General features: G+C 41.3%; 1 protein-coding gene across 2 annotated transcripts in view; it reads right to left on the reverse strand.

The window, feature by feature from the left end:
* Window positions 1-998: 998 nt before the first annotated feature.
* Window positions 999-25,665, reverse strand: part of ARMC8 (armadillo repeat containing 8) — a 103,070-nt gene continuing 78,403 nt past the window's right edge. For both annotated transcript variants that reach the window (XM_080804577.1, XM_080804578.1), the window contains 7 exons: window positions 23,628-23,720; window positions 20,005-20,154; window positions 18,701-18,796; window positions 13,625-13,720; window positions 9,294-9,366; window positions 7,799-7,892; window positions 999-3,547 (listed from right to left, as the gene is read on the reverse strand). In XM_080804577.1, the coding sequence (XP_080660703.1) occupies window positions 3,514-3,547; window positions 7,799-7,892; window positions 9,294-9,366; window positions 13,625-13,720; window positions 18,701-18,796; window positions 20,005-20,154; window positions 23,628-23,720 (636 nt within the window). In that variant the 3' untranslated portion in view covers window positions 999-3,513. The remainder of the gene's footprint in view (window positions 3,548-7,798; window positions 7,893-9,293; window positions 9,367-13,624; window positions 13,721-18,700; window positions 18,797-20,004; window positions 20,155-23,627; window positions 23,721-25,665) is intronic.

Genomic DNA, 25,665 nt, shown 5'->3' on the forward strand with positions numbered 1-25,665 from the left:
GATAGGGTGGAGGGCAGGCCCCGCTGCATGAAATAGAGGGTGGTTCCTTTCTAACACTGACTCTGGCTCCCCACTCAGTAAGAGGGCCAAGTGCACAGCAGAGCCAAGGCCAGGAGTCAGGGGCTACATAAATAAAGGGAGGAAAGTTGGCTACGTAGGCCATGATGTGGCCCTTGAGGCAGGGGTTCCCAATTTCTCCAGAGGCCAGGTAGTAAACTAAAACTACTCTCCTGCTGAAAATGGACACATGCCTCTCTGCCCAGCAATCAGGAGAAATGTGCAAAGGAGCAGGACTGGGGCAGCACCAGCCCCTATTCCAGGTGGCCATGTGTTGGGACCTCCTCCTGTCAGCTCTCCATTAGAACCTGGGTCAGTCTCCCATTTCCCAGGTCTCACTTTCCTGTTTGCCCTTGGCAAGCGAGTTCCTTCCCCTGCCAACCACCTCACCACCCCTCATGCTCTCCCAACCCTCCACGCTCTGGGGTAGATGTCCCTGGCTTTCTGTTTCTAGGGAGGCCAAGAGGTAAGAGGTGCTTCTCTACATTTTAGAGATGGGGAAAAAAAGGCAGTGTGTAGTCTGTGAAGAGCACCTGGGCTTCCTTGCAGAGGAATAGCTGCTTGCGTACGGGGCCGCTGGTCATCCACCAAATTCTCGGCCTGAGTCCAGCGGGTGGTGGCAGTGGAAGCGTGGCATTCGTAAGGGGCTGAGGAGAAGATGGAGGCAGTGGACACAACACTGGGGAGGTCCTGGTGGCTGGGAGTGGCCACTCGTAAAAGGTCCGCTAGACTTCAGGAGGCCAAGAAGAGGGGTTCCCAGACTGCTGCCGATGCCCCCTATAGCACAGCTGTAACCACCACAGGGCACCGGCACCCATTCTGAAATGCAATCACTTCCCGGCCTCTTATTCACCAAGAAGCATAGGTTCCAAAAAGCCAGGACACGTTATCTTCCAATGTTTCCTAATGTTCTAGACATTTGGAAAACAGACTCCTTTTTAGAAGTTGCCATGATTTTTTTCTTGGCTTTTATTAGCATGTGTTAAAATCATATTATCCAAACACTACCAGAAGAACATGTATTGTTCTGCATAAAGTGCTTAAGGAAAAAAAATGCAACTTATTAAATTGGACATTCTTTTCTAGTTCATAAATTTTGGGTTACAATCAGGGCACAAAAGGAGAAACAGAATGCAGTATTAGAGCGAGAAGCTTAGTGAAGGACTCGGGTGGAGACACAGACCATGCCCCATTCCTCCCACTTCCTTGCTGACTGAACACTGCACCTGCCTAAAGCAGCAAACAGCTTTGTTTTAATAAATACATTTTTCCTTCATTCAAATCAGAAAAGTTAATTATAGTAAAGCACTTTTTCTTTGACCATCTGTTTATAGCCACAGGCAAGATTTATCCACAGAGTTTAAGTGTGAAAATTTTATTTCATTGGGCTTTCAGCTTTCTAATGCTATCTGGGTACAAGATTGTCTCAGCAATTCATAATTGGTTCCTTCATATTTACCTGGTACTTTTAAATAACAACTCTATAGTGTTTGTATTATAAATGCCAACCAAGGATATTTTCTCAGTACTAGAAGTATCAATGAGTGGGCCTATATAAGGCTTTATTCCCAACAAATTTGATTCCCTTTAAACTGGCATTCTCACGTTAGCACTGATGGCCGCACAAAACCCAAGTTCCTGTTGTGACAGACTTTTAAATTAGTGATGTTCTGAGGGGGAAAAAATAACTTTGAAATCTCTGTGTTTGAATCTTGGGTGGTCATGCTGAAAACAGGAAAAACTGCATTAAATACACTTAAAAACATTCATTTGCAATCAAACATATTTGAATCCTCCAAGGAAGGTGCAGGTTGGTGATGGGGTGACTGCGGGGTGAGCAACCCCATCAGGAGTGGCTGGTAGGCTTGGGACTCTGCCAGTGGCGCATACTCATGGCAAGCTTCCGGGCCACAGACCTTGATTCTGGGCTGCAATGCCTCTGAACTTCTTTTAGCAAAGGGAAAGGAAGGCTGGTTGTTCCTCCAAACAGTCAAGAGCAACCTCTGCAAAGTTCACCTTGAAGCCGCCCCAGAAGCTGGAGCTGGGTGCCACGCTAAGGGCTGCAGAAGGGCGAAGCAGCACTCTCAGTACAAGAAGCTATCTTCCGTCCTCTGGGGAGAGTCCCTTTCCCTCCATCAAACTTCAGTGCTTTGGGCTTCATGCAGGAGAAGATCTCAGCCACATGTCTTACTCAAATTTTGATCTCGTCTTAAAAAAGCACACTGAATAGCAGTCCTGAGTGACTAGTAGAATTAGCTAAGTATAGCTAAGAGAAAACCAGCTTTCTAAACTATCCTGTTCTTCACTTCTTTCTACAGATGAGTCCGTAGAGCATTCTTTAGTTTCACAGTGATATGCTGTTTCAGGAAGCACAAGGTGATCGGACTTTGTTTCCGGGAAGTGATGACCTACTTTAGTTTGAGCATAAGTTTCCATGACTGGCTCTAAATCCTGCCAGATACCGTTACACCAATGACAGGATTTAGGGATGTTGGGAGGCTCCTGGTGCCCAGTTCCTGCCAAGTGCAAACTGCCAGAGTCAGGGCTGGGCTTTCACTATCAGTAGTTCTATTTCCCCTTGATGGTTCAAAAATCCTACGATTTGTTGCCTCACTCCACTCCACCCTGTCCATTTGACTTGGAAGCCTGAGAGCTTATTGAATTAGGCTGAAAAGAGGCTCTGTACCTGCTGATATTGACGGCAGTAAGATGCTAGCTTACTATTTTGCACAGCACCATATATCATGCCTGTTACTCAGGCCAACTACAGCCAACCTTTTTTTCTTTTTTTGTTTCTTCTTTTTTTTTTTTTTTATAAAGAAAATCTATGTAAGTTGAGGTTCAGAAATGCATATATTTTTTACTTACAAATATTCATCTGACCAAAATTCAACATAACCTTTATGGAACACTTAACAATTGTTTTGTTTTTAAAATAACATCTCATTCAAACTGTATATAATTCAGTAAAGTTTTTTATACAGCAAGCAATGCTTAAACCCTGGAAAATCTGTAGAAAAGAGATTTTCACACAAAATAAGAAAAGAAAAATTTGAGGTATCCCTCCCACACACACACACCCATTCATTCTGACCCACGTGCACACACATGCACACACACCTGTGTGTGCAGAGACACATTCATTCTCACTCACAAAGTGGCTGCAGCATAGGCAAAAAATTGTAGGTCCAAAGGAAAATGATTGATTGTTCTAATAAAGAGTCCAGGTAGCTCAGAAAAAAACAAAACAAAACACAACAGTCCTCTGAGGAAATTACTACCTCAAAAAAATGTTCTCAAGATGAATTTGAGATCTAAGCCTACCAAATTGCTTTTGCAAAACAGCTCCCTGCAGTCCAAGGTGACTTGTGCAAATAGAAGGAATCAAATGAGGCTAGTTCCTGTACTTCCTTTAACAAGGATGTGGGATGCTTGCAGGTGCCCAGGGCGCTCCCATCACGCCAGGTACTGTTGCAGTGCCATCTTTGCCCTGAAATCACAAAGTTCCTGTTAGCCATCATCTCATAAATGTAAACAAGGCAAAAATCCTGTGGCTCAAAGATGGTAAGGGAGGGGGGGTGTCTAAAAAGATCCCCAAAGGGAATTGGAGTGAGTACAACTGGGCGACTACCGTAAGGGGCAGAGATCTGTGGTCAGCAGGCAACTTCAAACCCACACTGCCTACATTCCTCTTCCTGAAGTTCTTTTAGGAAGGGTTGTTCTTGTCCTTACACCTGTTGCAGTGACATTCTATAGTTTCCCTTCATCACTGGCATTTGGCTAGAATGGATCCAGAATTCTTTACTTTCTCCCACTGTCATGCAGGTTTTTAGCTGGTGCTGCAGGACACTGGGGAGGACACTTAGGATTCTGGGAAGCTGAAGAGGAAAACTGACCCACGGAGTCAGTTTTCAGGTGCTGACCAGAAAGTGCATGGGGAGCCTAGAGCTCACGACCCAAAGCTGTCTCATGGTTCAAATGCCTTCAAACTGAGGAAGGAGGTTATAGTTTCATCTCATTCTTCTTATCATGCCTGCTGACACTGACTAGCAGGGGATGTGGGTTGTTAGGGTGGTTGGGGAAGAAGGTAGCTAGTTGGAGAGGAAGAGATGTGATATGGGCAGTGGCCTCACCCATCCTGATCCTTATACAAGTGTCTTTCTTTGACCTGGGACTGAGGAGGCCTCCTTTACTACTCCAATCATGAGCTTAATAACATTTCTCAAGAGGCTACAATTGTGGGAATTAGGAAGTTAGGTTTTAGCAACGGTCTCCCCCAGTAGGTTATGGAAAGAAATGGGTAAAATGTTCAGTTACTATTAGCTGATGAAAGTAAGCCAAGGCAGACTGGGCATGCAATAAGCTGGATGCAAGTGTAGTCTCTATGGTCAAGTAATGGATATGACCTACAATTTTAAAAGTGGATACTAAGGGATATTCTTGCAATTATCTAAGGCTCTATATAGTAACTGCAAATAGTCTAATCCATCAAAATGGAAAGCCCTGTACAGATGGTCTCCGAGTTATGAGCGAGTTGGGTTCTACAAGGTCATTTTCCTACAGAAACAAGCTTATGAAGGATGCCACAGGCTACCCCTTAAAGACCATCTACCTCCCCTCACAATCCCAAGGCCCTTGAAGCCTGGGGTGGAAAGGGCTGGTTGGCAATAGCACCTCATCTGTAAGTGTTTGAAAGTCAAAAGATCACAAAGCCTTAAGCCTTAAGGACAAAAGGAACCTGAGATGTCTTCTTTGGGTAACAGACATCCACGTGCCATTGTGGGAAGGTCCACATGAGCGTTTTGACTAAAATGAGAACTACCAATTCAGACTCCTCCTGAATCCTTCTCAGGGGATGTCTCCGTTTGTTATATTAGACCTCAGAGACCCTGACCTTATTATTCTCCTGATATCTCTTAATATCTAAGGAGTCTTTCAGATGGATGGTCCTTAAGGCAAGGTCATCTTTCCTTAGATGGACTAGGTAGGGTAGCTCAAACCTTGATTCTTTTAATGCGGTTTAAGAACTGCTGAAAATTTATGTGCCATATAAATATGGGAAAACAGCACCAGACAGATCTAAGCCATTGTAGGCCAGGGCTGAAACCTACTGCACATCCTGCTAGTGAGGCCACTTTTAATGTTCCAGGTCACCCTAGAAAAGATTTCGAGCAGAAATATTTTCATTTCTGGAAGAACATGAGAAAAGAAACCCAGGGAGCGCTCTGGCTTTCAGCCAAGAGAGATGGGCTGACATAGCCCACCATTTAGGTCTGTAGCTGCTACTGCTGCTATGGAGATGGAGGCCAGTCCTCAAAGTACAGCTCAATTCCAGCCTTCAGCAAGTGCCTGGCTCTCAGCTGCCTTTGATGGGACACTCACCTGAGCAGCAGCCTTGGGCTGCAATTATTTAGGGGATTTGTCTTCTTTAACCCACTGGATGGCAAGCTTCAGGGAGGCAGGGGCCCAGCCTGCTCTGTGTGCTCCAGAGTCTGGCACAGCCATTCACCTGAGGAGCAATTACCAAGCGCCTCTTCCCTTCAGTGGGGAAGACAAGGAAGCTGACAGCCATGACACAGTGTGGTATGTCCTATGGGTGCTACAGGAGTCCCTGGCAGAAGGGGTCCTCTGACAAAGCCTAGGGTGGAGAATGGGTCAGGCAAGACCTTTTGGAAAAGGTGACAACCAGGTAAGATTTGTGAAGGGTAAATGGCCATTGTCCAGGCATTCTCTTCCCTTGCTTTCAGGACAACTCCTGTGCCTGGGTCTCTAGGCCTGCTTCACTGGTTGTTCCTCCCTTTCCTTTCACTTTTCCCTAAATGTTTGAGGGCTCCAGAGCATAGTCCTTAGCCCTCTTATCTTCTTTCCTCTTACTTTCCTTAGGTGACTTCATCCAGTTCCATGGCTTTATATACTCTCCTAGTTTATACCCTTAGCCCCACTATCCTGACAAGTCCCTTGGATATCTAACAGCATCCAAAACTTGGCATGTCCAAACAGGAACCCTCGATTCTCCCTACCCCAACCCACTTCTCATTATCTTGGTAAATGGTAACACCTATCCAGTTGCTCAGGCTAAAACTCTCAGCATTTTCCGCTCCTCTCTTTAATATCCTACACACTGAATCCCTGAGCAAATCCTGCTGTCTCTATCTTCAGATTAAATTCTGAATTTGACCACTACCACCCTCGTCTCTTACCTACAGGACTACAATAGCCTTGAACTGTTCTCCCTGCTTCTGTTCCTGCCCAGGTGATTCTCTACAGAGTCGCCAGACTGATTTTATACAAATTCAAGTCAGATAGGGTCTCTTCTGCTCAAAACTCTCCAATGACTTCCTATTAAACTCTAAATAAAATCCAGAGTTCCTACTATGGCCGACAAGGCTTTTCACTTGCTTCCCATTGCCTCCTGGAGTACACTTCTTACCACCCTACTCCTCATTTATTTTTCAGCAGTTCCACTGGTCTTCCTGTTGTTTCCTGAACATGCCAATCTCATTCCTGCCTCAGGGACTTGCACTCACTATCCCCTCTGCCTAGAATACTAGTCTTCTGAACATCTACCTGGCAGACTATATCTCATTTCATCCAGATGTTTGATCAAATATCACATCCTCAGAGAGGCCTTTATTGGCCAATCTATCTGAGAAGAAACTTTCTTACTCTTCATTCCTTCATCTTGTTATTTTTCTTCATAGTACGTCTCATGACTGGCTATCATATTACATATTCATTTGTTTATGGTCTTCTTTCTGTGCTAGAATGTAAGTTCCACAAGGGCAATGACTTCCAACAATTTTATTCATCATTTTATCTCCAATGCCTAAAACAGTCCCTGGTGGAGGTTAGTATTCAAAAAAAAATTTGCTGAATGAATGGGGAATTGAGAGGAGAGGGGACTGGGATGGCAAACCAGATGAACAGAATGTGTAAATGCATGAAGATGTGACATTGCAAAGGGGCAGGTATGCCTAGAGGACACGGTCGGGGAGCATGAAAGTGAGCTGCAGAGTGAAGGCTGTGGTAGGAGGAAGGGTACACAGTCAGGAAGAACATTTTTGGCTACTTTGAGGGTAGAGGGATCTCTGATTATGATTCTTGTCTCTCCCAGTAAATGGTGAAGACAGGAACCCCTCAGTGGTCACTGTCATATTCTCAGCAGCTGGGCCAGACTTAGACAAGGCAGGTGCTCAGTGAGATTTTGAGACAATGGATGTTTTTATTATTTGCCTTCCTTTCTATTTTAACATCAAGAGAATGATCACTGGATCCTCTCCAGATATACACTAAGATGGCTCAGGCTCATGTTAACTCACAATAAGATGAGAACCTTTAAAAATTTGCTAATTATTAGTTTATTCCTTACTTAAAAGTGAGAAGAGTAGGCTCACAGAAGATTAAGAAGGGAATTCAAGAATCTAAAAGATTTTGGCTCCTGGGTGGCTCAGTTAGTTAAGCGTCTGCCTTTGGCTCAGGTCATGAACCTGGGGTCCTGGGATTGAGTCCCACATTGGGCTCCCTGTTCAGCAGGAAGCCTACTTCTGCCTCTCCCTTTCCCCTTACTTGTGTTCCCTCTCTTGCTGTCTCTCTCTCTCTGTCAAATAAATAAATAAATAAAATCTTAAAAAAAAAAAAGGGCATCTAAAAGATTTTAAGTTTGGCAGTGTAAATTCCTAAGCAAGCTAAACGCTTTCATAAAAGAATCCAACATACAAGGCCCTTTTACTTTGATACTTACTTGTCACAAAGGTTTGAATCTGGTGACTGACTCAGTTTGTGTAGAATATCTACGATGCCCATGTCTCGTAATTTATCCTGGCGTTCTTGTGAACCTAAGAGATTAACGCTAACAGGTTACTGGGAACATGACCCAGGCAGTTGGTCTCCTTGCATGTGCAATCAACAATCTAGAGCATTGCCAAGGTCCTTTACTCCCCACCCTTCTAAACCCCTAATCCCCAATGAAGCTGGATTGTCTCATGCTTAGATCCTCTAACAACATTCTAACTGGTCTCTCTGCTCCTTGACCCTCCTTCCTGTAGTCCATTCTGGGTTCTGCTGATAGATTAATTTCTCCATGGACTATAGGTCAAGGTCAGATTCTTTAGCCTGGCACAAGGCCCGCTGCCATCAGCCCATCTTCATTTCTTCTGTCTGGGCATATCAAGTCAGGCTCTTCCTACTCCAGACAGGTCTTGTTTTCCCCCTTCTGTTCTCTTCCACCATCCTCTGACCTCCCAGCACTTCCTGCTGCCTCCTGGATAGCACGTGGCAGTTCCAACTTCATACTGCTCTGTTCTATCTTCCAACTAGACTACGACCTCCTTGGGGGTGGCTCTGTTTCCCTGGCACCTGGATGATACTTGGTCTCTAGGCCTACGTATTGAATCCAATTTCTCCTCCTTCCTTTGTTCTAGACACAGCTGCTGGGTAGAGTAATCCTCTGGGTGTCTTTCCTTCCTGTGAAGAACCTGCAGTGACTCACTCATGCACTTATCTCTAGACCCAGTGAATCAGAATCTCTAGGTGTAAAAACCAGAAATCTGCATTTTAAAAAGTTCCCCAGGTGATTCTTATGCAGTCAGCCCAGCACTGAGAACCACCACTATTCCACATCTGTTTGCTACATCGGAATCAGCTGGGGAATTAAAACAAAAACAAAAACAAACTTGTGCCTGTAACCTCCCCCACAAGAAATTCTGATTAAACTGGTCTGGTGCAAAAATCCTCGGGTGACACTAATATGCAGTCAAGGTGGAGAACCTCTGATCCATAGAGGCCACCTTATAGACTGGCTGCTTCCCTAGTCACAGTGTATTTCTCATTTCTCACCAAGGCACCCTCTTCTCCATTAAGCTTATGTGCCTGTAATCCTTACATGTGCCCCTCTGAACACAATGAAAGACGAATCTGCCCAACCACTACCACCTCTCATCTTCTTCGAGTTCATCCCCCAACCTCCTCCCCAGCTCTCTCAAGGGCACGGACTGCCACTTGTTTCTCTAGGGTCCCCTTTATCCCCATCCTCTGTAATCTCCTGCAGTGCTGACTTCAAGATGGGGCTCAGTGTTAACTGTTGAGCCAACTCTGGCTAGTCCCATGGATTCTTATACCAAGGTGACTTGGTTGGATGTTCAGGACCCACTGAGTGATGCTTGCACCTAGGATCTCAGGCGCATCTGCTACCTTCCCTCCTATAACTTTCCTCAAAACAGATCTCACCAATCTCTTACCTTCCTCTTCATTCCATATGAGGTTTGATATACAAAACATAGCGGCAAGCTGAAGTTTCACATGTGAATGACCCTATTTGATGCAGAAAAAGGAAAAAAACATGGAGGCAATCTGATTTGAGGAATTTTTTTGGTAACACACCATAGACAATTCCAATAGGCTGAAAGTGTGAAGCAAGGCCCTCAAACTCAAATGTCTTGAGGGGCACAAACTCATCACTAATGGGTAAATGGGTTATGCTAAAGACAAGAGAGTGGTGGAAATTTGGTAAACTGGGGAGTGAAGACTTGCCAAAAGACATTCATATTCAAATTTTAGAAACCCTCTGACAGGCCAAACGAAACACCTCTAGGGCTACAACTGCAGTTTGCAAACTTATCACTCTATCCATGCACACAAACTGGCATCAGACAGGTCTATGCTTTAGACTTAGGCTATGTTTGATCTACACCAGGAAACTTTCAGGTCACCAGGCGCCAATAAATTAGATGAATGTGGCTTTGGTTTTTAGCCATTGATTATGGATTATGATTCAAATTACTCTTATCTGGGGGGCCTTGTCTCCCAAAACCTGAGTCTTTACTTGATTCATCGAATGTTTCTACTATTGCTAAAGGGCCTCCTATTCCTCTGAAACACAATTCTTATTTTTCTTTATATACTAAAAGTACAACCACTTTCCTTAAGTTGGATCATTTAGCTATAGGGAGTGCTTTCTCCTACACAAGAGAGGACCCAATAGTAAAACAATCTCTACAAACGGTTTTCCTATTGGTCAATTAAAAAAACTCTCCAGTACTTTTAAATAACATGCATATCTAGGGAATTATCAGTGGTATAGTATGTTCAACAGTTTCTTGAAGGATGAGATGTACTTATTTTGCCAAGTAGGCCTATATTTCAACTATGCAGAGACAAGAAGTGGACGACATGGCTTTCTTCACTAGAATTCTATGGCTGGTGATTCTCTTTTCCTTTTACCTGCCAAGACTTCTAAAGACATGCCCAGTTCAGGCTCCACAAAGACAAGATGGAACAAAATTTACCATTGCTCTCAGCCTCAGGTCATGAATGGAAGGATTTGTTGAATAAATGAACTTATACAAAGGACAAAAATAAGTGCTTACAATGTTAAGTTCATTCAATACATATTTTTTTAAGGAAACAAATTCTGTGGAGAAAACTGGAGATCTCTTTGAAGGAGGGAACATTTAAGCAGACACTTAAAGGACAGGAAGGTGCCAGCTGTGCCAAGAGCAGGGGCCTGGGGCACTGAGAAGGAAAAGTTCCTGAAAAGGTCTGAGGTAAGAGGGCGCTATAGAGCTCCTGCATACTAAGAAGGCAAAGTGCAGCAACATTAGTTCAGGGAAGTAGATGTGGCTAAATTGTGGGCCCTGGTGGGCCCTACGGAAAGGACTTAGATTTCGCTCTGAGTTGACAGGGAGCTCCTGAAGGATTTAAGGAGTGAGAAGTGAAGACATGATTTACATTTTTAAAAGGTCACCTGAGCTGAAGGGATTGGATAACAGTGCAAAGGTGTCTAGGAGGCTTTTACGGTCAATCAGGCATGAGATGCCATGGCTTGGTCCAGGGTGAGTGCAGTGGTCATAGAAAGAAGCAAAAAGAATCAAGATGAGGTTTTGAGGAAAGGCTAACAGGACTTGCTGATAAATCAGATTAATGAGGTAAAAAAGCTGGAGAAATCAAGACTGACTCCCAGGTTTGAGCAACAGGATAGATGGCAGAGCCACTGTACTAAGACAAGAAAGAACAGGAGAGAAGAAATTTAGGTTTAGGGGAGATATTTAAGAATTCATTTTTAAACATCACCTTCAGGAAGCATTAGACAGGTGCATGGAGATGTAAAGTAGGCAGGAGGATACAGGAGTCCAGAGTTCAGAAGACAAGTCTGGAAGTACACCCTCCATGGGACCCTCTTACCTTGCTCCTCTACCCTCTACCCCCATTAAGAAAAGAACCAGCACCTGTAAAGCTGCAAGTACCATCATGAAAGCTTATTGTCATGGCTTTTGAAGGCCAGTAACCATTACTGTGGTTGTGTTTTCTATTGACGATGCTATGGAAAGTGTAAATACTGTAATGCTTATTCTATTTATCAAAACTGACTACAAGACCAGAACCCAGAAACCAAAAAAGCATAGAGTTGATAGTAAAAGCCATGGGAGTAGATAAGATTCTCCTAAAACAGTGGTTCTCAACTCTAGCTGTACGTAAGAACTGCCTGGGGAACTTTAATACTTTTAAAATTTTTATTTATTTTTTTTAGGGGGGGAGAGAGACAGATTGAGAGAATGAGTGGGAAGAGGGGCAAAAGGAGAGGGAGAAGCAGGCTCCCCACTGAGCACGGAGCCTGATTAGAGGCTCAATCCCAGGACCCTGGGATCATGACCTGAGTTGAAGGCAGACACTTAAATGACTAAGCCATCCATGCACCCTGCCTGGGGAACTTTTAAAAACCCTGATGTACAGGCTATAACCCAGACCTATTAAATCAGAATCTTGAAAGGAAAGGGACAAGGCAATCATCTTTGAAAACTCCCTAGAAAATGCCACTGTGCAACAAAGATCACAGACCTCAGGAGGCCGTGTAGGAGAGAAAAGAAGAGGGGCTAGGGCTAAGCAGGGAGGGATGGTGTACTGAAAGCCAAGAAAAAGGAATGTTTCCAGGAGGAGGAAATGGTCAGCTGTGTTGAAGGCTGCTGTAAGTGAGGTGAGATCAGGACAGAAAATGGTCCTTTGGATTTGGTATCATGGAGGTCACTGGAGATCTTAAGCAGAGAAGTTTCAGTTGAGCGATGATAGTGGAAGCCAGACAAAATGGGTTAGAATGAATTTAAAGGCAAGGAAGGAGAAGCATGTGCAAAAGACACTTTTAAGAAGTCTGGCTCTGAAAAGCAGCGCAGAAATAGGTATATCTCAGTGGATATGGGAAATCAAGAGTAACTTTGAAAAGATTAGAGAGGCTACGTGGATCTGGTATTGGAAAGATAGAGAGTTCCTTGTTGAAGCAGTAAGGTTTTCATTCAACAAATATTTACTAAGTACATCCTAAATTCCAGGCATCATCCAAGGTGACATATAAAAATGTGCACAAAACACATGAAGCTTTGCCCTCATGGAACTTACACTCAGGCACACAAACAAACACATGTGTATCACTATAACTGAGCTACTGCTCCAAAGGAAACAGAATGCAGTAACAATGAATAACTCACATAGATAAGAACCCACAAGGAAGTGTAAGTTGAGCTCAGATCTGAGAGATGAAAAGGCATGCCGTGAAGGAGTAGAGGAGAAAAGTGTTCCAGGCAGATTAGCCAGCATGTGCAAAGGTCCTAAGACAGGAAAGAACATGGATGGCCTTTTCCAGGAACAGAAGTCAGTGTAACGAACAAAGATAAGGGGAATGAGAGGAGCTAGGATACGGATGAGTCAGGTCATGCAAGACTTCATAGGTCATCACAAGGGGGATATGGATGTTATTCAAGGTGCAAAAGGGAGCCACTGATGGACTGTGGCTTCTATTCTCTTAACAAAACAAAAGGTGAGGTCACCACTAAGAGTGATGAGGGAGAGAAAACTCAAGGTTTAAAGAATAAGAAGGTAAGAACCCATTCTCAAGGAAAAGGGAGGTGTCAGCTTGCAGGAGAATCACAAGTGGGTAGTAAGCAGTGCTGAGTACCCACAGGGGGTTTGTAAACAGGAAATTAACATGAAACCAATCAGGCTGGTTCTATGCCTTTCTCTGCAGTTGCTGACAGGCAGGCAAAAAGAAGACAGATTCACCCACAGCTATGGTTTTGCTAGGAGACACGGACAGAATGAAAAGATTGCCAGGTTTGGCAATGGGCAGTTTCTGGTGATGACAAGATCCATGGGATGGTTGTGGCAGTAGGTGGCTGAGGTGTTTGCAAGTAGGTAGCAGACTGTGTTTGCAACCAAACAGGTCAAAGAACAAGTGCCAGAGGTGCCAAGGGTTTAAGAGGTAATGTACATCAGATAGAAGCCTTGAGAGGGAAGACAGGGATGTGGATGCACTGAAAGAAAACCAAGAGCCCAAGTCTTCACTGATTAAGGAGGAGGCAATCAGGAAACAACAAAGGCAGGGAATGGGGCAATGAATGGGTGGTAATACTGCCCAAATGGCACAAGCTTCAAGGCCTTCATGTCTGTTTCTTTTTCCTCAGGATGAAAGAGAGTTCCTTGAATCTGTTACAGAGTAGTCTATTCTTTTTTTAAATCTCTGCACAATTTGTTTTGAGCCTTTTAATGCAGCTACCACAGAGCAGTGAAAGGGACAAAGGCCTACCATGTAATACTTGATTTTCTGCAGGATGTCATCATTGGTCATAATAAGTTCTTTTGCTGTTGTTCCATCTGCTATGTTGGCTAAGATGCACAGTGTCTGGAAAAGAACAAAGGGCCGGTGATCAGGAAAGCTCTGAAGTCTCCAGATGCAAGCTCTCTCAAGAACTTGGGCAATTTCTACCTGAAGCACATGGATTCTCACAGGTTCTATTCTGAATGCTCTGATTTCTTATCTCCTGACATTACTGCCAAGGAAAGTCTACCTTAGGCAAAAGAGAACCCAAACATTTCAGTAGTTTCTTTTGGGGCATCACTGGGTAAAGGCAGCTATGTCTTATATACATCAATCAAAGGGAAAACGTGAATTGTTATTATTTCATTTCTAAAAGAAGCTCTTGTTACTAACCCAACAATGTTTCTTCAAAAGTGTAGTCTTTTTGGTGGAAGCATCATAGGTGCTGAAACTCCCTCCCTCCACCTCCAAATGCTTCTTGCTCCTGAGCTCATGACCTTCTAAGTGAAGGCCTGTACCCTGGTCCACTAGCCATGTACATTTAGGATTTCATGACTTTTTTAAAACCTGATTAGAGGAACAGAAAGGTAAGGAAAATGTGTGAAGGAGCTTAGTCAAGCTTGGCCTAATGAGACTGGAGGGAGACTATAACATTTGGCAAGACAGCGTGACTAATAGATAATCACCACATTGGTACTGGGGGGACTTTCCTGTCAGCTGTTGCGAATCTCATAGCCAGACTAGCAGGAGGGCAATGTAAAGGTAAAAGGACTGTGTAAAGGATACTGAGCCAGTGTCAGTCTTTACAATTCAGCAAACATCTACTGAACACCTACAATGTGCATGTACTCTGCAGGGTATCAGGATTAGACAGGAATAAGACACACTACCTAATCTTGAAGCGGTCACACAATTACATTTCACTGTGGTGTGACAGAGGAAAAACAGGACTGAGAAAGCATGACATGCACTTGTTTGATACTGCAAGGATCAGGAAAGGCTTCTTGGTGGAAGTGACATTGAATCCTGGAGCACAGTAAGGAACCACTCAAAGAAACTGGTAAGAAGTTGGAATGGGGTCTAAATTCAAGTAATTTTCTCCAAATTTAACCTTTCTTTTGGTAGACTTAAGCTAATTAAGCTTGCAGATTATACCTAATTGATGAGATTGTTTTCTTACTATGGCCTGAGGCCTCAAATGTAAAGAGTGTGTGGTCTTATTCTTCCTAGATTAATACACTGATTAGGAATTGAGTCCTGAGGTTTGAAACAAAAAAAAAAAGAAAAAAAAAAAGGCTGCCTCTGGGAGGGGAAGGAGTGATGAACATCTTTAGCCTCATCTAGGGAAGAGGTATCCCTCTCTTAACCACTAAGACAGAATATGAGGGGGATTTCATGAAATATTTCTGAAAATAGACTTGTTTAGCAAGAGAAGCAAGTGATTCCCCTTCTTGGAGTGTTAGAATATACCCATTCATCCTCAGGTTTGAACAGCATGGCAGCATGAGCTACAGTTCTTTCTAAGGTCCCACAACCCTTACTACAGAATTGGTAAACAGATCAATTAGTTCTTGGGCCAAGCCAATTTAACGTATAAGCTAGGGAGCAGAGAAAAAAGCTACACACACAACACACACACATGTCCATGCTTACACACTCACGTGAACAACTAGAAATTAATGATAGAGTAGGGATAGACAAATTATGGCCTGTGGACCAAATCCAACCCGCTCTCTGTGTAATAAACAGAGCATTACTGGAAGATGGCCATGCCTACTTGCTTACATATTGTCTATACCTGCTTTCAGGCTGTGGCACAGCACAGTTAAGTAGCTGCCTGCCACAGAGCCTGAATGGCCTACAAAACTTAAAACATCTATCTTGCCCTTTGTGGAAACAGTTTGCCAATTCCTGAAATAGAGAAATAGAAAATGGGGGAGGGGTGAATCAATAAAACCAAAAGCTGCTTTTCTGAAAAGATAAAAAAAACCAAACCTGATAAACCTCTAGCCGGACTGACGAGGGAAAAAGGAATTATCAATATTAAGAACAAAAGAGGGGATATTGCAAAGAATGCTATAGACCTTAAAAAGATAACGAGAATACTGTAAACAATTTTATGTCAATAAATTTGAAAAAGATGAAATGGACAAATTCTTGAAGGACACAAAATACCAATGCGGACACAAGAAGAAAGATAATCTGAGTAGTCTTATTTCTATAAAAGAACCAAAATTTAGCTAAACATTTTTTTTATACTGAAAATTTCATTTAATAAAAATCATTTGTCTACCATTCATTCTAGGTTTTCCCTCTCTACTTTCTTTTTTTAAAATTCACATATAATGTATTAATTGTTTCAGGGGTACCAGTCTGTGATTCATTAGTCTTACACAATTCACAGCGCTCTCACCATAGAACATACCCTCCCCAATGTCCATCACCCAGCCACCCCATCCCTCCCACCCCCATCCCCTCCAGCAACCGTCAGTTTGTTTCCTGAGATTAAGAGCTTCTTGTGGTTTGTCTCCCTCTCTGGTTTCATCTTGTTTCATTTTTCCCTCCCTTCCCCTATGATCCTGTCTTGTTTCTCAAATTCCTCATATCAGTGAGATCATATGATGATTGTCTTTCTTGACTGACTTATTTTGCTTTAGCTAAACACTCTTCCTCAAAAGAAACACCAGGTTCCAGATGGCTACACTTGTACATTCTACCAAAATTTAAGAAAGAATACCAATGCTTCACAAATTCTTACAGAAAACTGAGGAGGGAATGCCTTCACCTCATTTCCCGAGGCAAGCATTATCTCCATAATCAAATATCAATATCAAAACCAAACAAGGACATCACAAGAAAAGTAAACATCAGTTTCTCTCACGAATATAGATGTGAAACATTCCTTGCCAAATTTCAGTAAATTGAATCCAACAACATATGTAAAGGATAATAATGACATTTTAATATGGTGTATCTCCCCACTTATTTAGGTCTTTGATTTCTTTCATTATCAGTGTTTTGCAGTTTTCTTCACAGAGATCCTGCACATACTTTATGAGATTTATACATAAGTATTTTTTTCTGAGCTACTATAAATGGTACTGTTTTTAAAATTCCAAATTCTACTTGTTCATGCTAACGTATTAAAAATACAATTGATTTTTCTATCTTGTGGCCTTGGCTAATTCCTTGATTACTTCTAGCTTTTTCTGATGAGTCCACGGCATTTTGTACATAGGCATTCATGTTGTCTGGGAATAATTTTATTTCTTCTTTTCCAATTTATATGCCTTTTATTTCTTTTTGTCTTGTTGCACTTGGTAGCAACTCCAGTATGCTGCTGAAGAAGACTGGTAACAATGGACATGTCTTTTTCCCAATATAAGGACAGTAACAGATACGTTCACTATTTTGATTGTGGTGATTATTTCATGGTATATACATATGTCAGCATATCACAGTATATATTTTAAATATATGTAGCTTATTGTATGTCAGTATACCTCAAGAAAAAAAAAGCTGAATTATCATGGTGTCTGGGAAGAATTAAACTTCCAGCTAACAATCAGACAGTTTAAGCCCCCCATCATCACCTACTTCCGGACCATGACCAAAATCTGTATGAAAGAGTATAATTTGAGTCCTGTCAGAACATATTACTGTTGTTGGCCTTTCTTTTTTGCCTTCATGCAAATCCTGCCTCACCTTTTTGCCTTGCTTCACTTTTCAAGTCAGAGGAATTCTATCTAGGTGAGCCATTTTATAGACAAAATTCATTCTTATGCTCTTCAGGTAAAATAGTTTAAATAAAACAGTTGGGCGTGGAGCCTGATGTGGGGCTTAAACTCACCACCCTGACACTGAGACCTGAGCTGAGATCAAGAATTAGACACTTAACCAACTAAGCCATCTAGGCACCTCCAGACAGAATAGTTTATTTTGAGCAATGGATCTTCTTCATTGTTGTGTTCCTGTAACGGGTATGTTCAACCTAGTATTAGGGATGCCTGAGATTATAGTTTTCCTGTGTTAAATTTTTGTTCATCAGAAAACATGGTTGTTTTATTATTGAATTTTAAGGGAAATCACCTAAAATGTCCACCTTAAAACCACTTTGTCAAATCTACTGCCTTTTTTGATCACAAATTCAATTATAGCTCCTATATCCTACCATTCTTACTTCCTGGACTTTTCTTCTGAAGCTTGCAGAATTACTCTAATGCAGGAACACAGAGAATGCAGAGCATGGGCCTGCAGCTAGACTCTAAGTTCAACTCCCCACTGATGACCTTGGGCAAATTTCCTCCACGCATATAAGTACACAGCTCAATGAATTCTGAAGTGAACACATTATATAGCTAACATTTATGTCAGAAAGTTGAACATTAGTATTGCCTCAGATCTTGTATCAGAAATTTAAGTTTGTAGGTGACCTTTCTTTTTATGACAAAACATATACTATGTTAAAAATGCTGTAATAAATCCCAGAAAATACAGAAAAGTAATTCTAAAACTGTCCCTGGATGAATGCATAGCCTCTGTATTTTTATGCCTATCCCAAACCTGCCCTACTAAAAGACAAGAGAAAGTAGAAGTATGGGATAGGAATAAAGAACATTAGAGTAAAAAAATGAAAAACAACTCCAGCATAAGAGATTACTTTATCAAGGTGTTACAGGAATAAGGAGTTCAGAGCATGGTGGATACAGAAAGCTGGAAATGATGAATCCAAGAGAGTGGACTCAGTCTAGGATGATCAAAGGTGGTATCTCTACAGAGACAGGGACAGTGTGTACAGTGCACGACACGGAGGGTGAAACGATAGACTCTGGTAATATTTTCTTCTATTCTGGGAGGAAGAATTCTTGAACCATTTTGGGGGTGGTGGAGGATCCTTCTCCTCAAATCTTTCTTGTCTCTATAGCACCTTTATCTCAGCACTCTGTCTTTCACAGATCTGAATATTTCAGGAGACTCCTAATGAAGATCCTTTCTGGTATTCACACTCAGAAGATACTTTTCAGGAAAAAAAATAATTAATAATAATAATAAAGGAGCACATACCTGCTCTTTAACCTCAATGTTATGCTCCCCTTCCAGAATAAGGGTGACGGCTTGCATAATTTGCTTTCCATGAGTACTCATTATTTTATCTATATGCTGCAAAAACAAGGGAAATCCACAGTTACTATCTGGGGAAGAAAGAAAAAGATCACAGAAAGGAAAAGAAAGCTTCTAAGCTAAACAATATAATACACAACTGCTTGAAAGAGAAACCACAGCATACAGAACTAGATGCCAAAAAATAGTGTTTATTATAGCATAAAATTGCATTTAGCTGTGTGTGTGTGTGTGTGTGTGTGTGTGTGTGTGTGTGTATTTATGACTTGAAGTTTAAAAAGAACATAGACTTGGCCTGATAGAATACAGAATTATATTTTCAATACAGAATCCTCAAACCCAAAGATTTTAAAGAAAAAGGAACTCTAAAAAGGGATGGGGAGGGGCGCCTGGGTGGCTCAGTGGGTTAAAGCCTCTGCCTTTGGCTCAGGTCATGAGCCCAGAGTGCTGGGATCAAGCCCCACATTGGGCTCTCTGCTCAGCAGGGAGCCTGCTTCCTCCTCTCTCTCTCTCTGCCTGCCTCTCTGCCTACTTGTGATCTCTGTCAAATAAATAAATAAAATCTTTAAAAATAAATAATTAAAAATAAAAAGGGATGGGGAAAGGGGGAAAAAACCAGAGACATGGAAAATAGGGCACAGATTTACTAACACCCTGCAGTACAAATGAACAAAGAAGGCGCAGAAAACAAGTGAAGCACAAAGGAACCACCCATGTTTCTTCATCTACCTGAAGGCCACAGACTTCAGGTAGGCTCAGGGAACTACAAGAGGGACCCCAGAAACAGGCTCAGCCTCTCCTGCTTTGATATATAACCACTGTTTCCACACTGACATCTTCAGAGTCAATCTACTAAATGTTGGCAGCATGGGGATTGGTCTATGGAATAACACTGAGAAGGATTCTCTAAAGGGAAAAAGCAGAGGCCCCAGGGATGAGTGATTTAGGCATATGAGAAAACACATTCTGGCCAGCAAACCAAGTAAGAACGAAGTAACAAATCAAGGCAGGCTCATATCCGCCATGGAGTAAGGAGAGGGAGACAGAACAGGCAGTGCAAGAGTGGAGGGTCAGGTGGCTATATGGTAAAGCAAGTTCCCAGATCACCTATGAAGGTGACAGGTCTAGATACTGACTTCTTCTTGATTAGGGACAGTATTTGAATCGCACTTCTGGGCAGATGTTGATGGGAGAATAATATTTTGTACTGCATACGCAGGGCAGCTAATGTGGAAACTTTTACTTACAGGCCGAGTAGAGAGAAGATTTCTAAGAAGTCCCAATGTCTTCATCAGCACATTCAAATCTGAATCTGATAATAACCGGAATAGCTGTTCAGTACTCAAGCTTCGTAAGATATCTGCTTTTATTTTTTGTTCAGCCTGAAATGCCATATTCTGAAAGGATTAAAGAAGTTTCAAAAATCATGTTTAATTTGCTTTATTAAATTATATTTTGATAATAACTAAAAATTTTCAAAGTACAAACAGAAGCTGCAGATAATTTAAGTCATATTATTTTTCTGATTCCTGTTACTTACTTATAATTCTGTCTGTCAGGAGAAAGATAACTATCTCCTATATATAAGGAATATGACCACTTCCTGATATGGGCATTTGAGTGTCCTAAGATTTGTCTAATAAATACAGAATCTATGGTTTCTTTTTAAAAAATTATTTATTTAAACTGAAAAAACAAAAACAAAAACAAAAACAAACCAAACCCCCACTGCCCAAAAGCAAACACAAAACACAAAACCCAAATGAAAAAACAGTTCACTCATTTCTCCCACCCCGCTATCCCCTACTTCTGGCAACCACTGATCTCTTACCTCTATGAGCTTGGTTACTTTTCAGAAATGTTTCTGGTTATCAAGTTGCCTTCTGTGCACCATTTTTTTTTTTTTTAAAGTAGGCTCTACAATGTGGGGCTTGAACTCACAACCCTGAGATCAAGAGTCAAGATGCTTTTCCCAAGAAGCCACTGAGGCACCCCGTCTTCAGTGTATTTTAATAACAAAATTGCTACTAATAACTACACTGTGCCACCCATTTTGAGAATGACTAAAAAGAATTCCCTTATTATGAGTGAAAATAAGTAGTGGGTTTTGTTAAGTTTACTGGCACAGAAACACCTACTATACTCACAATACTATGTTGGGTGTTGATATGGCAGGTCTATATTATAAAGGAAGCTCCCCAAAGGGTAGAAGGTATACCCAAGCTACTAGCAACCCCAGACGGCTGTTTTTTTTTTTTTCCCTTGCTCTTTTTTCTCCTTTCTGGACACATTATGGATTACCCCAGTTTAACCTGAAGCTATAATAACACATCTGAAGAAAATAAAAACACAGCAAATGCCAAGTAACTCATAAATCAACTTTTGGTATAAAAGTCTTTTGTATACGAGAAAGTTACTATAATATGTGCTTATTGCCACATATTTGTTTTTCTTTAAAGATTTATTTACAAAAAAAAAAAAGATTTTATTTATTTATTTATTTATTTATTTGAGAGAGAGAGAGAGAGAGAGAGAGAATGCAAGCTTGAGTGGAGGGAGGGGAAGAGGGAGTGGGAGAGAGAATCTCAAGCAGACTCCTCGCTGAGCCCGAAGTGGGGCTCAACTTCACAACCCTGAGATCACAACCTGAGCTGAAATTAAGAGTTGGATGCTTAACAGACTGAGGCACCCAGGTGCCCCCAGGCTTACTTTTCAAATTGAGGAGATAAACCATGCAAAAGACCAAGTTACCTAATGATGTGAGCAGCATGGCAGAGAGAAATGAGTACTGACTGGGCTGGTGTCAAGAGATCCAAGCCAAAAATGACTCCAGGATTGTATACTTGGTGGACAGAGAAGAAAACAGCTGGTTATATGGTGACTAATGAGAATAAGATAGTTAATATGGATTTGAGGAGTGGGATAATAAGTTCAGTTTTCAACAATAAAATTGTACATGTCCCAGGGAGGCCTTAAATGAAATCTCACAGGCCGTTTAAGTGATAGACCTGGGGTATAGAGAACAATTATGTCTGGGTCTGTACATCTCAAAGTAACTTCTATTAAGGGGAGCTAAAATCATGACAGTAAGATGAAGTCCTTGAAACTGAAGTATAAAGGGAAATGGAAACTGGGAATTGAAACTGGGGAAATATTCCCTGAGAAGGGGTTTGAAAATGGGACTAGGTAGAAAGTGAGGCTGAAAAAAAAAATTAAGTCCTGGAATGGAGTTTTAAGAAAGAAAAGTGCTAAAAGCTGACAAAGTTTAGGAGAATAAGAACTGAAACTACTGGATTTGCTGTTTAGAAAATGATTATTTCTATCCCAAATTTGTGTAGAAAGACAACAGATATACACAGAACAAGGAAAAGAATATGGGTTTTTCTGAAACAGGTTCAGAATCCATTGTAATCACTTGTTTGCTGTGACACCTTGGATGATTCATTTATCCTCCAAGTCCCAGGTTCCCAATTGTGAGGTGGATATAAACCAATATAACTTAAAATAAGAATCAGAAATAACAACTGAAGATAAACACATTGCTTAGTGTCTGGTACATAGTAATTAAATTATAACTACCACAATTATATTTGAAGAAATCCATGTCAATTTTAAAGATTTTATTTATTTGTCAGAGAGAGAGAGAGAGCGCACACAAGCAGGCAGAGTGGCAGGCAGAGGCGGAGAGAGAAGCAGGCTCCCTGCCAAGCAAGGAGCCTGATGCAGGACTCGATTCCAGGACCCTGGGATCATGACCTGAGCCAAAGGCAGTGGCTTAACTGACTGAGCCACCCAGGTGTCCCAAATCCATGTCAGTTTTAATTTCAATATATTTTTAGTAAATCTTAAGTCATATAGTTTTGACTTCATAGTTATACAGTTTTATAAATTTAGGTTATTATAAATTATTTACTTGAAATTGTTAAGAAATTATTTTTATTATTTTTTAAAGATTTTATTTATTTATTTGACAGATGGAGATCACAAGCAGGCAGAGAAGCAGGAAGAGAGTGGGGGAAACAGGCTCCCTGCTAAGCAGAGAGCCTGGTGCGGGGCTTAATCCCAGGACCCTGGGATCATGTCCTGAGCCGAAGGCAGAGGCTTTAACCCACTGAGCCACCCAGGCACCCCAAAATTGTTAAGAAATTATTAAGCAATTATGCATCACTTCTGTTGCTCTGGGCAAGTTATTTAATCACTCTGTGGTTAGTTTACTCATCTGTAAAATATGAATACTTTCTAGCTTATTTCAGATTGTTATAAAGAGCACAGGACACATGAAAAGGCTCTGTCAAGTAAGTAGCTCTAGGCAGGTTATCAATATATTTCTGATGAGGAAAATTTGCTTTTCCCAAATTAGATGTCCAATTTTAAGACCTGTCTGCTTTTTTCTTTTTTTAAAAGATTTTAAAAATTTATTTATTTGTCAGAGAGAGAGAGAGAGAGAGAGAGAGTGTGAGAGTGAGCGTACAAGCAGGCAGAGTGGCAGGCAGAGGCAGACAGAAGCAGGCTCCCAGCTGAGCAAGAAGCCCGATGCGGAACTCGATCCCAGGACCCTGGGATCATGACCTGAGCCAAAGGCAGAGGCTTTAACCCACTGAGCCACCGAGGCGTTCCCCCTCCCTGCTTTTCTTAATAATAAAAAGGAGAACTGTGGCACACAGTGGCCATATAACTTGCTAATATTCAAATCCAAAAGCTGAATACTAAGTGTTCTAGGTCCAAGGTCATTAGAGAACTAGGCCAAAATAGCAACATTTATTAAAAAGCAAATTTCAGACATTTCAAATAATACATTCTTTAGTTTTAACTTTGATAACAGCCCCATTCTCTTTACAAATGATGAGTTATATAAGAGAGTAAAACATACCATTAAAGCCCAAATTCCATTCACTCGCAATGCAGGATTTTCACTTTGGGTTAATCCACAAAGTAGTTCTACAGCTCCAGATTCTAAAATTGGCTGTGATTGGAAAGGGAAAAAAAGCACAGTTTTAAAGTCAAGTTTGTGACTAAATGTGCATATTCCCTGGCACTCTGCTTATGATTTCCTTCCTACTCTCATGCAATTCCAGGCAACTTCTGCAAAGCAGGAAGTGAGGTGAACATAAAAATTACCACAAAAAGGGCAAAAACAAATAGGTCTTTCACAAATTCAAAACCCAAAATAGTCCCAGTCATTTCTCTTTTTTTTTGTAGCTCTGACTCAGGAGCTGTCCCAATTCTGTACATTCTGCACATGCCCTTATGATTCCACTATCTAATTCTACACTCTCCTTCTCACTGTCCTTTGAGACACTCACTTCCTGTGTGGTGTACGGGTGTATCCCATGTGTTCTTTACAAGCTGGGACTGACAACATGGCTGGATTACATGGAACTTACATAATGGAACTATTTTCTTTACAGACTGTCGATGTTATTCCAAATGTGCTGAAGAATCCATTTTTTAGAACTACTTTCAGGACTATCTATCAATTGTACAAGCAAAACAGTTGTATACTTTTATGGTCCTATCACATTCTCCACCTAAAATGCCGTTAGCCTAACCACTCATTTTATTTATGATCCTTGGCTAAAAACATGGTTTGAAAATTTCTAAAAAATTCACACCTTTGAGGACTGATCTACTGTCACCAATGAATGCTTAAAAGGCCCCCTTTCAAGTGGACTCTAGAACTGTCTTAAGCAATTCAGACTTACGTAGGGAGGAAAAGGGCAGTGACTTTGAAGATGTTATTTTGAAGGATACACATTCCTCTACTTGTACAAATTGGTTTTGTTTCTTTTTAAAATTTTCTTTTTTGAATATAGTTCACACATGATGTTACTTTAGGTTCAGGTGTACAAACAACATAATGATTTGACAGGTTTATACACTATGGTGTGCTCACCACAAGTGTAGCTACCATGTATCACCATATAGTGCTATTACAATCCCTGTTATTCCCCAAACCTACTCATTCCATAACTGGAAGCCTGTATCTCCCTCTCCTTTTCATCCATTCTGCCCATCTCCCCACCTCTTTCTTTTTTTTTTTTAATTTTGAAGTAAGTTCAAACTTACGAAGTAGCAAGAATAAGGTGCTTCTACCACATAGTCTTTTCCTCAATTCAAAAATTTAATATTTTGTCATATTTATCATTACCTCTCTCCTTCTGCATGCCCATATCCACATTATTCATCTTTTCTGAACCACTTGAAAGTACAGCATATACATCATGCTCCTTTACCCTTAATACTTCAATGTGTATTTCCTAAGAACAAGGATATTCTCTTGGAATCACAGAACAGTTATCAAATTCAGAGACGTTAACATTAAAACAAGACTTTTATTAAATCTATACCCTGTATCCCAATTTTGTCAACTGGCCTAATAAGTGCTTTTATAGCATTTCCTTCCTCTCAGTTCAGGATCCAGTTTATTTTTAACATAAAAAAAAATCAATCATATTACTGACCCTATGCCTGAGCTCATCTACCTTACTTCTAACCAGACCTTATCTAAATATGCGGAAAGTGGATCTGAGGCAATATGAGTGCTGTTCAGAGTGATTAATGGTATAGTACTGACTGCAACCAGTTCATCATCATGCAAAGACCTCAACCACCAGAGCAGAGGAAAACAGATGGAAACTCTGGCATTCTGTCTAGACTTTCTCTTCCTTCAGAGTAACTACCAGTCTTTCTGCTTGTTGAGTAACTGTCTCTCTGAATCTCCACCTTATTACCAAATGCCGTCCTAACTACCAGCCAGAAGACTACAGGTGTTACAGTGATGAAAGGAAATTCAACAAAAATGGAACTACAAAATAAAGGATAGTGTCTAAACCTCAGCTCACAACTGGGCAGACCAGAGATATTTCAACATGATGAAACTAACTCTGTAAGGTTCCCTCCCTCTTTTA

Source organism: Martes martes (assembly GCF_963455335.1).
Source record: "Martes martes genome assembly, chromosome: 1".
NCBI lineage: Eukaryota > Metazoa > Chordata > Mammalia > Carnivora > Mustelidae > Martes > Martes martes.